Genomic DNA, 14,876 nt, shown 5'->3' with positions numbered 1-14,876 from the left:
TTGTGAACTTCCGGTACCTTGCACGTACTAACCTTATGACTAAGCTAAGTGGGGCGAGTGACCTTCCTAAGGGCTGTGGCACTCAAAGGGATAACATATCATATCTGCTAGTCGATCCAAGTATGTCAGCGTTCAGTCAGTCTGAGATCTAAGCTCGTGGCGATACTACAGCGTCTAACCAGTTTGACGATAGTGATAAATAGGATTTTATGCATGTAAGCACTGAGGTGGCCTTGGTCAAGCACTTGTATAACGGACTGATATGTGATGTCAGAGGCTTGCTCGGCGTGGGTATCCAGCTGTAAGTATGAACATGAGTATGGTGTATTGGCTGAGTGCGGCCTCATTTAGAAGATGAATAACCCGTCACGTGCGTCTTGCCTTTTTTCGAGGTAAGGCGTGCAATATTAGTAGGTCTATGACCTCAAACGACAATCTCAAAAACACATTGCTTTTTTAATATCTATCAAAGCTACATAATCCAAACTTTACTTACATTCTCAGCCTGCTCCATCACAAAAGCAACAATAGATACAGGCAGTCTTGCTGATTACCAAAGTGTTGCAATGTACAATCTCAGCGGTAGAGGGCTTTATAATATTATAGACAGGTTAGATTTAGTAAAAGATGCCCACCACAGCAATCTCATAGGATTAACCATCAGGAGTATGCTCGCGACCAGAAGTCTTACCACTCGTGTCTTGAACATAGCGATTTGCTTCATTGCCAATGTACTCCTGAATGAGGACACAGTCACAAGTGCCATGCTCAAGGAGTTGCATCTTGAGGTCGTGGACTTGATGAGTTAGCTCCTTTACACATTCTGTCAACCTGTGGTTCGCCTGCTGCAAGTCCTTTTCGGCAGACTCGAGGTTCTTCTCAGTTTCTCGTTGCTTGAGGCGGACTTTGGTCGCAGCGCGCTTGTTCCTCTCCCTGACCTTCTTGATGTATGCGATATCTTTCGTAAGCAAAGTACTGGCCGTCTTGATAGTGCCACGCCTTTTCGTGCTTGGGCCCGCCTCTTGGCCTGGGTTTTCTCCCTGGGGACTCGTGGTGGAATCTTCTTGTGGCAAGCTCATCGTACTTTCCATGCTGAAGCTGATACTGCGTTTCTTTGCTTCAGGCTGCCTTGATGGAGATCCATGGTACTCGATATTGCTGGGGGAACTCGAGATGGTTGTGGGTTCTGAAGCCTGTTGGTGCACCGAAGACTCTGGACGACACTCGGAATTGCTAGCTGGGCTCGTGATAATTGCCAATGATGAATCCTGCTGGGGTGTTGTAAGCTCTTGAGATAAGAGAGGCTCAGCCCACTGGTCCAAAGTCGGATCGCCAAGGAGTCTCGGTATGTAATCTCTGGTTTCGCTGAGTAAATGCTCGTAATTGCCGTCATTTGACGCAAGATACCACTGATTTCCCAGGAATTGAGACGCAGCATCCAAGTTACCAAGCGCGGACAGGTCGTACGTTTGATCTGTATGTGTAGTGGGACCTTGTTCCATGGCCATTGCTACAAAGAAGTTTGTTAGGGACCTTACATAAATATGGAACTGTGACAAAAGGAATCCAGGTTGAAGAAAGCGAGAGTCGTAGCATCTGGGACAAAAGCACACACACTGAGACAAAAGACTGCTGTCGGGTAATGGGCTCTTGCTGTATCCAATGGAGAACCAAGCTTATGTCAGCTGCTTACTCACTTTGTGTATGTCCTTTGCTTAAATGCCGACACGTTTGCTTCCGTCTTTATCCATTAAATACCCAGGTCTGTTTGATCAGTAGCCCGCCGCTCGATTTAACCTAAAAGTTAGCAGGCAGGCGAGCGAGTAAATGGCGTTCAATAGAGCATCACAGACATTTGGCATGCTATCTGATGCGTTTATTTTAAATAAAATGGCTTGACAACAGCATAGCCCACTTCCGAGGACATAAACTGGTGTGTTGCAGTGCTGATGCTGCAAGGGACAAGATGAGCAAGGACACTCATCTTGTCATTCAGCCGTCATGATATGTAAAGGCTTCAGTTCGCACAGTTATCCCGCTTCTGGATGGCTTATCGCACAAAGTTATCCATCCATAATAAGTTATACATACGGTAGTTGTTTGAATGTGCACAGCTGGCTACCCCGCAGTGATACCTGGATTGGATTCGTTATCCTGCATGCAATATCCCTCGACCCACCAGCAGATGACAAAATTCTGGTTCTCAGTATTCTAGCTACGGATCTGCAAGCTGACAGGCATATAACTCCAGAAGATATCTACACCTCATGAAGACTTGGGAGTAATTGTTATCTAACCAAGGACCTACCAACCTTTTTAATATCAGAAACACAAAAGCAACCATATATCCTCGGTTACACAATTTGATCAATTAAATTGTATTCCAGTCTCTGGCATATTGAGCCTCTGCTTCAATGTGTACAGTACTAATGCACTATGATACTTACTGTCGTTATCAAGAACGCAATCACTCAGCCCATGGCATAATTTTTGGAATGTGATAAAACGACGAGTCTGACAAGCGAGGGTCGTACAGCCAACTCAAATGAACTCAACTTGATAGACTAACGTGTATGATAAGCGAGTGTCACAGATAAGCGAGTGTCACAAAAATCTCAACCTCTTGACTTTAAATCGCTTTAAAACCACCATAAACCATCTAATCAATTAAAACTACTCGCTATACTCTTCTCCTGGGGTCTCAATCACTACCCGACAGGTCCTTGCATTATGCCCGGCCTTGCCGCATACACCGCAACGCCGACCACCCGGGCGCTCCGACCTTCCTCGAGCACCATTTCTAGATGATTCGGCCACTACCTGCGCATCAACATCCATCTGATCAACTACTTGCGATGCTTCCTGTACTGTCATCGCCCCTCCTTTCTGTAGTCTAGTCCTTTTTGCCCTTCGGCGCCGGCTTAGTATCTTATTTGCTTGTTCAAGATCCTTTAACCTAGCCTCTACTAAGGCTAGCCGATGTAGAGCTGCCTTTGTTGCTTTAGTACTAGACTTTAAAGCTTCAATTATTGACTCTGGGGAGCTGCTTTTATGACTTCTGATTCGCCTTTCGAGGTATTCAGATTGAGATTGAGCCTCAGTTGCTGTCTTTGGGGTCTTTGAAACCCATGGGGTCGAAGGGTTAGCAGCCTCCCCGGGAGGCGTTGGAGTCCGTAGCTGCACATCAAGCTTTGAGATTACATTTTCCGGGTTAAGAGGAGCAAGACCAGCTCCTCTAAAACCTCCCCGGATATTGCTTTCAGTAAAAGTATCTTTAAATGCAGCATAAAAGGCAGAAAAGAACTCGGTCTTAGAAATATGGGTTATAGAGCATCTAATCAGATGCTCTATTTCTCGACCATAAGCCTGTTTTAGCGGCCCAAAGCACCCAACATCAAGGGGTTGGAGTAGGTGAGATGCATGAGCAGGCATACAGAGCGTGATAATCTTGTTCTCCTGGCAATATCTCTCGAAATCGGCCGAGTGGTGGCTTTCGTGACCATCAAGGATCAGAAGACGATACCGAGCATTTAACCGTTTAGTTGTAGATCGATCAAAGTGCTTTAGCCACTCGAGACCCAGCTCGTTATTTGTCCATCCATTTTGGCTCGTTGCAATAACCCAATCGCCTGGGAGGTCGCATTCTCGGTACCAATTCGCAAGGTGATATTGGCCTGCACCAATGATAAACGGCGCGATCGATTGGCCTTCTGCGTTAATCGCCTGGATCACAGTAATCCATTCCCGGTTTCCAGGCTGCACTGATTTTGGTCTTGCTTGCCTTTCTGAACCGGTGACAACCATTCCGGCCATAATAACGCCCATCATAAAGCCAGTCTCATCAAAGTTCCAGATATCATCTGATCGGATACCATACTTCGCGATTGTGTTCTGTACAAGCCTGAACCAGCCACGAATAATAGTCGGATCTTCGCATTTAGCTCTTTGATAGTCATATTTGCGAAATAAACGCGTCTTTAGCTCTGGTTGTCGCTTTATGAAGTTATGAGCCCAGCGCTTGCCAACAGGTGACGCGTCGCGGTCTATAAGCAGAGAATTGGCCATTTCTTCCACAAAACGCAATCGCGAGGGAAATCCTCGCGAATCTAGGTCAAGGACGAATTGAACTATTATCTGTTCCTCTAGATCAGATAGTTTCCGTGAGTTTGGGATGGAATCGCGTCGTGAATGAATGCCATGTTGACGACGATGTAAGGTACGGTAATGGACTTTATAGATAGTTGCAGCGCGTCGGATACTTAATTTGGGGTCATTTTGAAGGGCCTGAAGGGCAAGAAGAATTCTAGCTTCATCTGAGGGTTGTGACATATTTGGTGGTTGAGAAGTATCTGATCAAATGGACATGTTGTAAATTGAGGGATCTTTGTGACACTCGCTTATCTGTGACACTCGCTTATCATACACGTTAAACGGTTATGAGCGATATTTCGCCCACCAATCTTACGCCTAAATCGCACGGCTCCGGACTCCGGTATAGCCTCCAAAAGTCCTAGACAGCCATCGGCGAACTCAATCATACATAAAGCTAATCCGCAAAAGGATAGTCCGACGGAGAGTAGCATTTGGGGGTGGGGGCTGGCCCCACAGTGTGTTACGACCTGATATGAGAGATGGCGTGAGTGAAGATCCCCTGGACATCAAACGGTTGCATCGCGGATTAGTTAGACGGCTCCGACATGCAAGGTTTGGTTTGTCACAATGTGATGGACGGGAGTTTATTACTGTAAATCTATTGGTCGAGGAGCTGTAGGATCAAAGTTTCGTCGAGATTTAGTGCGTCCCTTGAAAAGCTAGTCAAGTTGAGATGTCGCTGTCTGTCGCTCAAATGACGTCGCTGCTTGGGAACCCCAATACACAAAGGTCTCGCCATCCAAACACGTGAATTCATCTTGCTTGGCCTTTGGTGCCGTTCTCAAGCAAGAGCATATTTGCTGCGCGAGCGGATAGTGTGGCCATAACGGTAGAACAAGAATGGTATGACGGCAAGAGGCGCTGCCACACCCGCAATAAGCGACCCTCCGTCGCCGACTCCAAGGGCGTCGAACATCTGCCTAGTGAAAAGAGGAGCTCCCGCACTGCTGATACATCTCGCAACAATATTGGCAGCTATGACGGAAGCAGCGTAGTCCGCGTAGGCGTCAGTTATGTAACTAAAGCAGGACACATGGATCAGCATCAGGCATGTCGCCAGAACCATGCCACCCGCTGTTGGCACGATCCAATGCACGGAGCTAGTAGAAAGTCAGTCCCGATGTCTCTTTTGTGAAAATGCAACAGTATACTGACTTGTACTGGGCGCTCCAACACAGCCAGAGCATCGAGATCGGGAAGCCCACGCCGCCTATCATGGCTAGATCCATATGGTCCTCTGGAAGCATCCCCCTCCCCGTATTCGCCTTTGCCTTGCGACGCCTCGTATGATCAAACACCATAAGGAGGCCGAACACGGCACCGACGGCCTGTCCGAGAACGGGGAGTTGGGACACGGCGGTATTCCATCCTCTCAGCTCCTGAAACACTATAGGATATATGCTGAAGAGCATGTATTGTAGAGCAGCAATGAGACAGGAGTAAAGGCAACATAGCAGAGAAATGGTGTCGAGAACGAGGACCCAAGGTCGTGCCAGAGCAGTCTTATAGAGCTGAAGCAGCTTTGGTCTGGAAGCCTCCCCTGCGGCCTGTACGTCGTGACCTTGCTGCCGAGCCATTTTTGCCTTTTGTGCAAGAACCGCCGGGCCATGCGTTTCAGGAATCGTCAGCATAGGAAATGGTGAATGATCCAAGCCAGAGACAAACATACATAGACCAACGCCAGTCCCTCTTCAGCTCGAAGCGCCCAGATATAACAGTACCCAGGGCCGGGCCGATCCAACATATACAGATCAACATGCCCATCGCATTACCGCACTCACACTTATCCCATAGATCAACCAGGACACCAGGCCCAATGGCAAAGGGCCCTGCAGCGAAACATCCAGCAAGAAATCTGCCCACCAGCAGACTACCCAAATTTGGTGGCCAAGCCGTCAGGCACGTAAAGCAGAAGTAGATAAATAAGGTAAGATGCAGCAGCCACTGGCGTCCGTAGAATTCGGATAGTGGGCCAAACAGCAAAGGCCCTGTACAAAAGCCCAGCAGGAAAAGTGACGTCGTGAGCTGGGCAGCAACACTCGAAATGCCAAATTCTTCGGTGATTGACTGAGTATTCCCTGCTGTGATGCTGCTGGCGATACTGCCGTTTGCCAATATTAACATCGTGATGGAGGTGAGGTACCGTTTTCTTGCCGGTGACAAGTTCCTTGGATTTTCAACATCGCCATCCCTCAATTCGACAAAATCATCTTGATTTGTTTCCAGCCGGTCAGACTCTGTACCTGGGCTTGATGCAATTTTTGAAATGGCTCGCTGCAATGAGTTCATTATGTTGAAGTGGTGAGTCCGCGATTAACGAGATGGCATATAATAGGATCGATATCACAGAAACCACGGATTCAGGGGTCTAAGGGTTAATATATTCAATTCACACCGTGGTCGGAATACCCTCAAGTTGAGTAAGTTCAATTATCAGTTTCTCATCACCGCTGACAAGACAGAGCATTATGAGGGGCTGGGAGCAAGGGACCATGTTGTCTTCACGATGCATTCAGCTCTACATTAGTTATCTTACATACATCTGACATAGAAGTGCGTTTTGCATGATTATCAGTTCTATGGAAATGACTACAAAGAATTGATAATAGATTCTCTCGATTTCCTTACTACCTAACTTGGTATGCAAATACAATTCTATCCTTGAGTTATCATCTTAATAGTGAAACACTTCAAGCGGCATGGCAAGTGCCCTCTCAACGCCCTAGTGTCAGTATCAGTCCTGATCGCATCTCTCATGTTGGTCGTCTATCACATATCAAATTCAGCCCATGGTCAGTGATAGCTAGAATTAAGTTGATTACATCAAAACTGGCTAAAGCTCCTTTGTATGGTTTGATGCCATAGGGGAAGTGGATTTGGCTGATAGGTGGGGTCGCAATTGCGTCACAGTGAAGGTCTGGTATGCGGTCCTGTGATGTGAACTGTTGACTGACTTACTGCAACTCTACGTATTCAATTTCGACCTTGTACCTATGGACCTTTTGACCCTATTGTGCATGAGGACCTGTCTGCTGCTGGTTCACTCTAATTGGTCTTGCAACCTCATTTTATTATTTTATTTAATTCCAAGCGGTATAACTAGATTTTTATGTGCTATAATGCCTGTTTATACTTCACTCCAAAATTATCCACCACCTTACTGTGACTATCCAGAGAAAGAAACAGCCACTATGCGTGTCTTTCTTATCCAGACCGCAAAGGGCCTCTGTTCCTCCTCGGGCGGTTACAAAGCCAACAACGCCCTGCTGCGCTACCTCTCATCCAGGGGTCATCGTGTCCGCCAACTCTGCTACTCCTACCGTGGAGAGATAGAGCATTACATGCAGAATATGAATAGTAGCGGCGAGCATGATCCGAGAGTATGCACTACAGTGCTGCATATGAGATTAGAAGATGGTAAGCCCGGGATTGATGTGAAAGTGCAAGAGCTGTGCATGGATGATGGTGTTGAGGCTCTGGCGCTGGACAGCGAAGCGTTTGATGCTGTGTTTGGTGGCAAGGCAGATTCACCCAACCAACTGGCTAGAATGTCAGCTGAGTATATCGAGGTAATTGATCACTTATCTCATTGGAGGCCTGGATATAACATTGCTAAATACCGTCCCCGTAGAAGGGAACGTCATCGGCGCCGCTCATGGACTTCATCTCATTCCTGCAAGGGGAAATCAGACGGTTTTCTCCAACACACATTATATCCAACGACGGTCTATCCATGAAAGCTAGTCTCGCCTCTGAGCTGGCCCATCTAACCATGTCTCGCATAGCAGTTGTCCACACGGCCGAGCAACTTCCCTTTGGCCCCTTTGCTGGTGGCGTACCTGGTCATTCAAGTACAACGCGCGAAGCAGATCTTTTTCAACAGCTCGATGGTATTTGGAGCGTGTCTGATACTATTCGGAACTACGCCCTTGAGCACGGCCAGTTGCAGACACGGTTCTTGGTGCATCATCCCTGGACGTACCTGGTGGGGAAAGACCACGAGATGCCAACTCGGCTTTTTAACTGGGACAAGAAGTTCGTTGCCATGATAAACCCTTGTCCGATCAAGGGCTCGTGCATCTTTGTGAACCTCGCCAGAGCGTGCCCGCAGTTGGAGTTTCTGACCTACATGAGTTGGGGCGCCGACGACGTAACTGTGAAGCAGATGGAAGACTTGCCCAACATGACGTGAGTACGCCCTGCATTATCTAGTAGGCCTTGCGTACCGAGAATACAGCTCACCGGTCTGCAGAGTCCGTCCGTGCTGTGCAATAGAAAAAGATCTCTGGCGCGATATCAAGGTGCTTGTCGTTCCATCCCTCTGGTGCGAGGCCTGGGGCATGGTGGTGGTTGAAGCTCACCTCCGGGGCATCCCAGTCGTGTCTTCAAATTCAGGTGCGCTCTCTGAGTCAATGATTGGGCTGGACTATATCATCCCGGTAAATCCTATCAGCGGCGAACGCGATGAATCGGGGCGGTATACCGTACCCAAGCAGGACGTGGGGCCATGGGTTAAGACTATCACCAAGCTCATGCAGGATCGGTCTGAGTATGAGAGGGTCTCAGCCACTGTGCTGAATACAACAAATAAATGGTTGAAAGGTAATAATGAGGCGGATATCGAGACATGGTTGATGGGCATGAGGACGGGATCGAATATCCAAGGATGGAATACAGATTGATATTATAAGATTCTATTTGCAGTAAATAATCGTTGTACGCTCTCTTATAATCTAATTCACGCTGCCAATTATGTTGTAGCTAAATGGTACTCTATAACTCACAAAACTCCATCGCGAAACCCCTATACCTAGAAGGCTGAAGCAGCAACTCATCCGTTGAGCAAGCCCAACATGCTTTGAACAGACCCCGTCCGATCGACCTCCGCACGCACGAAACAAGCTCACGAAGGGTGAAGCAGAAGCCTGAGTATCCTATTTTTCCATTTCTCCTGTCATAGGAGAACCAGTGATCAAAGTCGGGGGCCTTCCCTCGTACAAAGCATGATATCACAGCTCGATGCTTGTTGATGAAGATCCGTGGCATTCTGTACTGACTACTGACCATATCAAAGCAATCTTGTACCTATAAGCCCTTTCCGTAGCCCCAAAGTCAACGAGCACTCATACTAAGACCAATAGCAATCTGCTACCTTCGCTACCAAACTCAGTGCAGTTAGCCCTACGCAATACCAAGCAAGCCTTCCCAGGGTAGGAGCTGTATGACCCCCGATTTCGGCTTCTCCATCGACAAAGCGTCATAGCTCCCCAGAGCCCAGCACGTGACCCCCTGACCATCTGGAAAGGTAAACTTCACCTCATCCTTACTAAAGTTAAGGATCGTGACGGAATGCTTCGACTCGCTGATCCTCTTGTACGCAAAAACGTTGGGGTGCGTGCCATCAATAATCTCAAGGTCCCCGTAGACGAGCAGGTCTTTGTACTTCTTGCGTGTCTCGATACTTCGCTGCCAGAATCGGTAAGGTGACAGAAGCATGGTCCGGTCGTTTGCTCGACCTGCAGAAGTCTGTAGAGCCGCGTTGACGATGGTGTAGTCGTCGTTTACGCGCATCCAGGGCTTGACTCCCGCGGGGCAGAAGCCGCCGTTGGATGTAGAGTCCCACTGCATAGGGGTCCTGGCGTTGTCACGCGCTTTGAGGCGCAGAAGGTTCTTTGCCTCTTTTCTTTCGGGAGACCCTTCTGCGAACTGAGAGCAAACACTATACAAAGGATATCATGTCAGTAGATGTCCAAGGTGATACGAGTCAGGAGACTTACTTCTTGATATAGGAAACAGACTCAATGTCTATGTACTCTTCTAGTGCCCAGGACTTGGGTACGTTCCGCATACCAAGCTCTTCGCCCTGATACACATACAGGGTACCAGGAAGGCTTGTCTGCATGATGGAGAGTAGTTTGGTGCCAGCAACACGATGCTCATCCGAGTCGTCGCAGAAACGCGTGACGGAACGGGGCTGGTCGTGATTCTCGCAGAAGAGCGTGTGCCATCCATCTTGGTTCACGAGCTTGTATGCCTTGGCGATTATGTTCTTCAGGTCACTGACTTTCCATGGCTTGTTGCTGAAGCGGCCTTTTTCGGGGACAATGTCAAGACCGATCATCTCAAAAGTGAAGATCATGTTCAGCACGCCCTCTTCCGCCGCGACCATCTTGAGTCTCTCCTCTTCGTCTACCAGGTACGGCATCTCACCGACCGTGAGAGTGTCGTACTTTGAGAAGACAGCGGTCTTCATCTCCTGGAGATAGTCCATGAGTCGGATCCCGTTGGCGAAGTAGCATTCACCTGGCTGGTACTTTCTTCCTGGGTGACGGATCTCTGCGTCGGGGAACCTTTGGTCTTTGGAGATGAGGTTTATGACATCCATGCGGAAACCAGAAACCCCCTTGTCCAGCCAGAAGCGCAGGATATCGCAGACTTCCTCTCTGACGAATGGTGTTTCCCAGTTAAGATCGGCTTGGAATGGACTGAAGAGAGAGAGATAGTACTCATCCGTCTGAGAGTCATAGGTCCAGGCCGACTCTGTCTCGTCAAAGAGGCTGCACCAGTTATTCGGTGGCTGCCGATTACCCTGGACGTCATACTTTGGCTTGCGCCAGATGTACCAGTCTCGTCGCGCGCTTACTGCTGACGAGGCCGAGTCGATAAACCAGGGATGCTATGGCGTCAGGTAAAATCAGTCAAGTAAAATAGGACAAAGAGTTCAAAGCGTCATCTTACCTGAGTTGAGGTGTGATTGAACACCAGATCCATGATGAGCTTCATATCGCGTGCCTTGAGCTCATCGATCAAATGGTGGACGTCTTGCATTGTGCCGTAGGGGCGATGTATATCACGGTAATTCGACTGTGACCAAGTCAGTGAATACGAGCCTGATTTTATGGCCAAGGACTTGTCGTACAATATCATACCCCATGTCCTTCTGTGGACTTTCGTAAACTGATAGCAGGTGTTAAATTGGAGGCACCGCTGTGGATGAGATATGTCTTGCCTGGTGAAATCCACAGAATATCCACTGTCAAGATGCGATCGTTAGATCATGAGCACATGGATGGGCCACTTCTTACCGCCTAATTCCTTGAGATAGTCCAGTTTAGCAGTGATCCCGTTGATGTTTCCAACACCATTAGAGTCAGTATCAAGGAACGATGCGGGATAGATCTAACTGCCATATGAGTCTCGCGCAGTAGCAACGGAAAGGAGTTCAAACCTGGTATACAATGGCTTCCTTCCACCATTTTCTCTCGGGCGCTCTCCAGTAACTTGAGTCATTTTGGCAGTGTGGATTTTGGCAAGATTGAAGTGAGATGGGCTTTGGCAGAGTCCCCCAACTCTGGGCGTATGTTTCTAAGGCAAATTATATAGACACCTTGCTGACCAATGAACAAGGCTCTTTGCAACAGGTTTTTGCATGATGATCATCATTTTCACGTGTCTAGGCTCCCAGCACCATCATACTCTGTCATTATTCCTGTCCAAATGCTCTGGGTATTACGAATGCAGAGACGTAATCTACTTGTATGCGACAGATAACTGCCTAATTGAGTGGTGTTTCAAGGATGAAGGTGACTGCACTAAAAACTGCCGGGAAATGTTTCCGCGCTTATTACAGAACATGATGGAAAGTGAAAGTCATTATGTACATAAGCTACCCTCTAATCATGGAACTCTATACTAAACCTTATGTTCATTTGGAATCGTTGTTAATGTGATAATGAAATGACGATATCTTGAGTTGTCTTGATGCTCCGTATACATACCCTGTAGGGTTGTAATGAATCATACCCACTCCAATACTGTGCAAAATACAAAAAATGAGATATGACCTGCATCCAGCCAATAAAGTCTTTGCTCTTAGTATGACGGAACTAGCAAATGGCCGATCACTTACATGGATATGGCTGCTTCGGTTAATCCTTGATTTTCAGGGTGCTGTTCAAAGTTAATCTGGGCCAATGGGCCGAAACAATCTTATCTGACGTTTCCGCTCGTCACCTTTTTAATTCTTTATCGTGTCCCAACTACACATGTTGGCAGCCTAGAGCTTGATCTCGTGGCTAGCAGATAATTTTATAGCTCTCAACACTTGATGTAGGCAATTGTCACATACACTATCCTTAAATGGGACACAATGCAGGAAGAGAGCATGTTATTTGGTTCTAATACCGACAACTTATTGTTAAGCAGTAGATTTATGAGGACCTTCACGAACAGCCCGCTCATCTGCTGTCACGGGCGGCATGGACTCTGCTCCATCAGCAGCGAGTCCGCCCTCTCGCTTCCCAGAATATCCCCTCTGCCCCTTTTCGACATTGGGCTTATCAGCAACCGTATCCCTCACCTTATCAAACACGGAGTAAGTCGTGCTTGCACCGACACCCTCCAGGCCACTGCGCTCCTTCTTTCTCTTTCTAGGATGAACACCTCTGATCTCACGGTTCTCTTGGCCGATCAATGGCTTGCCGTGCAAGTTATCAATAGAGTTGTGGACATCCTTTGAAGTCGAGCCTGGCATGTCTAGGGCAGGCATGTTTAGGGCTTCAGTTGTGTAGTTGCTGTCGGGATTGGGGTGGAATGTATTCTCTGCTGGTGCAGTTCCCGGCGGGAAAGTCTCGGCGTGGTACTCTGGTACGGTATCGTTGCCCTGCTCGTTCCCTGGCTTATGCTGGAAACGTTGAGCAAATTAAATCTGTAGGTAGTATGCGGCTACTCACCCAATTGTTTGCTGCAGGCTGGGCTGGGTTCATGCGGGCATGAAAAGGCCCTTCGCCGACGAGGGAATCAGGGTTCTTAGCCGCCATGTTAGTTAATGTTGTCGGTGTGATGCTAGTGATGATCAGTCGGGATGTTAATCACGGAAGTTGAAATGTCAAGACACGATAAATGGCAGTAGAAGAGAGTTTTATTTTCCGTTGGCTTCGTGGACTTATAAAAAGCTCCAGTGGCGTGTGAGAGAAGGGCGATAGGTGAAATGACATCACACATGGCGCAATACTTGGCGTCCTCTCTTACTACGAATTCGATGACCGAATGAGAGACGCATCTAAGCAGTTTTCACACGCAGCCAATGAAGGCACTTGTAACATTATTGCTCTCTCATGCTGCCATCATCGTGATTGATAGTTAAAGCTTATGATATCTCAATGGGTTGTGACTATAATGTTGACGTCATGACAGCGAAAGAGCTCTATCACGGAATAAGCAATGCTCCTTTGCGCGTCTGTTGATTTATTACAGCCAAGCTGTGCGGGGTCATTCCGGATCACAACCCATCTTTCGAGCAAATGGTAAGACTTTAGTCTGGGTTGGAATTTGGCCACATGGCTTAGCTAATAGGAACTCCGATCCTGAAATTTTACTCTGAAGGCGTTAGCAAGTTACTGTTTGGGGCACCTCATCTGTAACTTGCTGAATTGGCGTCCCAATAGGCAGCCTTTGAGATCTGTTTCCGTCCTTCTCCTTCTTTGTTTTCTCAGGCTTCACCTCAGCTGGGTAAGCCAGATCAGCAACACGTTTCCAATCCTCACCTGAGTCAAAATCTTTCCGAATGGGGTCCAGAAGATCGTTGAGTGCTTTGATCAGCGCAGGTTTGATCATCTGCGGTGTCAGAGTATCGCTCTCGTAATCCTCCTTGAGCTTGCAAATGTGTTCGTAGACCAGGGGCTCACCATCACGCGTTTCAGCCGTGAACCTTGGCGTGCCACCAGTTCAGTGACTCAACTCGGAAGATGACATGTTCTATAAACGCAATGATACCATTTCCTTCAACCCGTTTCGGGGCGCATACGGCCTTTCTCAGCTTTTTGGCGACTTCTTCTGGAGTATCGAGAAGATTGATCTTGGAGCTTGGTTCGCTTGAACTCATCTTTTGCGCCTCTCCAAGACCGGGAACCATGGGGTTCATCAAATGTGCTCGCACCTTGTAACCGGTTTTGGGCATATGATCAATGAAAAATGTGAATAGTTTGCGCTGGTCCACACCGCCCAGTTCTGCGTCAACATCAAGATCCTCCTCGTCAAGGCTTTGCCAAATGGGGTATTCCAAGCTACCCAAAGTCGGATTCTCGGCTTGTTTGACGACTTCGGAACCAGCCTTGAGCAGCTTTGACACGTTAACATTATTCGAAAATCGAAATCGGTCGAGCTGATATTCTTTGCTGTCCTGGAATGAGCTTCCAACTACAAACTCCAGCTTGGAGACATCGACGCCAATAGCCTTGAGGGAGCTATTGATCAGAAGCCTGTAGTAGTCGCATTGGTGTTCGATCACTTCGAGAGGCGCCAGGCTGTCCATGTGTGCGTGCTTATCGGCGAGAAGGATCTTGACGTGGCATCCTGCGTGGAGAAGTTCGGCGATGTTGATCGTTGGCACGAAGTAGCCGCAGTGCGGTTTTCCTGTTGGGGCGGTTCCCCAGTAGACGCGGAGGGGTCGTTTCTCTTTGAGGATTACATTGTCGATGATCTCGGGATTCATGACTTCAGCTAAGTTGGCCTTGATGAGGGTAATCGATTCTTCTGGTGTCATGGTGGTTGCGCGGCGAACGGTTTCGCGACGGGTCGGGTTGATGTGAGAGGAGTTGAAGAATTGTGGAGGACGAAGTGCGCACCATCTTCGTTTTCGATATCAGGGTGAGTCACGCTGGCATCTGGTCTCGAGTATGAAAGTTTGAGCTGGACAAGGTTTCGTGTCAAAGTTTGTTATCGGC

At 47.9% G+C, this 14,876-nt stretch overlaps 6 protein-coding genes across 6 annotated transcripts; 1 reads left to right on the top strand and 5 right to left on the bottom strand.

Moving 5' to 3' along the window:
* Window positions 1-577: 577 nt before the first annotated feature.
* FOXG_07434 (uncharacterized protein) lies at window positions 578-1,809 on the bottom strand. The gene is made up of 2 exons (XM_018386019.1): window positions 1,698-1,809; window positions 578-1,510 (listed from the first exon to the last, which is right to left on the bottom strand). The coding sequence occupies exon 2, from the start codon at window positions 1,506-1,508 to the stop codon at window positions 654-656; it is 855 nt and encodes a 284-aa protein (XP_018243114.1). The 5' UTR covers window positions 1,509-1,510; window positions 1,698-1,809; the 3' UTR covers window positions 578-653.
* Window positions 1,810-4,933: 3,124 nt separating this feature from the next.
* On the bottom strand, window positions 4,934-5,729 carry FOXG_07433 (uncharacterized protein; the record flags this gene model as incomplete). The annotated part of the gene is made up of 2 exons (XM_018386018.1): window positions 4,934-5,252; window positions 5,308-5,729. 2 exons carry the CDS (start codon window positions 5,727-5,729, stop codon window positions 4,934-4,936), a joined length of 741 nt encoding a protein of 246 aa, XP_018243113.1.
* Window positions 5,730-7,343: 1,614 nt separating this feature from the next.
* FOXG_07432 (uncharacterized protein) lies at window positions 7,344-8,834 on the top strand (the record flags this gene model as incomplete). The annotated part of the gene is made up of 3 exons (XM_018386017.1): window positions 7,344-7,721; window positions 7,784-8,340; window positions 8,405-8,834. 3 exons carry the CDS (start codon window positions 7,344-7,346, stop codon window positions 8,832-8,834), a joined length of 1,365 nt encoding a protein of 454 aa, XP_018243112.1.
* Window positions 8,835-9,333: 499 nt separating this feature from the next.
* FOXG_07431 (uncharacterized protein) lies at window positions 9,334-11,442 on the bottom strand (the record flags this gene model as incomplete). Its single annotated transcript, XM_018386016.1, has 6 exons — window positions 9,334-9,871; window positions 9,930-10,828; window positions 10,891-11,016; window positions 11,082-11,185; window positions 11,238-11,331; window positions 11,434-11,442. The coding sequence occupies 6 exons, from the start codon at window positions 11,440-11,442 to the stop codon at window positions 9,334-9,336; spliced, it is 1,770 nt and encodes a 589-aa protein (XP_018243111.1).
* An 860-nt stretch (window positions 11,443-12,302) lies between these two features.
* On the bottom strand, window positions 12,303-13,054 carry FOXG_07430 (uncharacterized protein). The gene is made up of 2 exons (XM_018386015.1): window positions 12,885-13,054; window positions 12,303-12,835 (listed from the first exon to the last, which is right to left on the bottom strand). Exons 1-2 carry the CDS (start codon window positions 12,969-12,971, stop codon window positions 12,350-12,352), a joined length of 573 nt encoding a protein of 190 aa, XP_018243110.1. The 5' UTR covers window positions 12,972-13,054; the 3' UTR covers window positions 12,303-12,349.
* A 485-nt stretch (window positions 13,055-13,539) lies between these two features.
* FOXG_07429 (tyrosyl-tRNA synthetase) lies at window positions 13,540-14,695 on the bottom strand (the record flags this gene model as incomplete). The annotated part of the gene is made up of 2 exons (XM_018386014.1): window positions 13,540-13,806; window positions 13,862-14,695. The coding sequence occupies 2 exons, from the start codon at window positions 14,693-14,695 to the stop codon at window positions 13,540-13,542; spliced, it is 1,101 nt and encodes a 366-aa protein (XP_018243109.1).
* Between the last annotated feature and the right edge of the window lie 181 nt (window positions 14,696-14,876).

This window comes from Fusarium oxysporum, chromosome 4, assembly GCF_000149955.1.
Source record: "Fusarium oxysporum f. sp. lycopersici 4287 chromosome 4, whole genome shotgun sequence".
Taxonomy (NCBI): Eukaryota; Fungi; Ascomycota; class Sordariomycetes; order Hypocreales; family Nectriaceae; genus Fusarium; species Fusarium oxysporum.
Note: the sequence above shows the minus strand (reverse complement) of the source record. Positions and strands in the feature narration are given on the sequence as shown.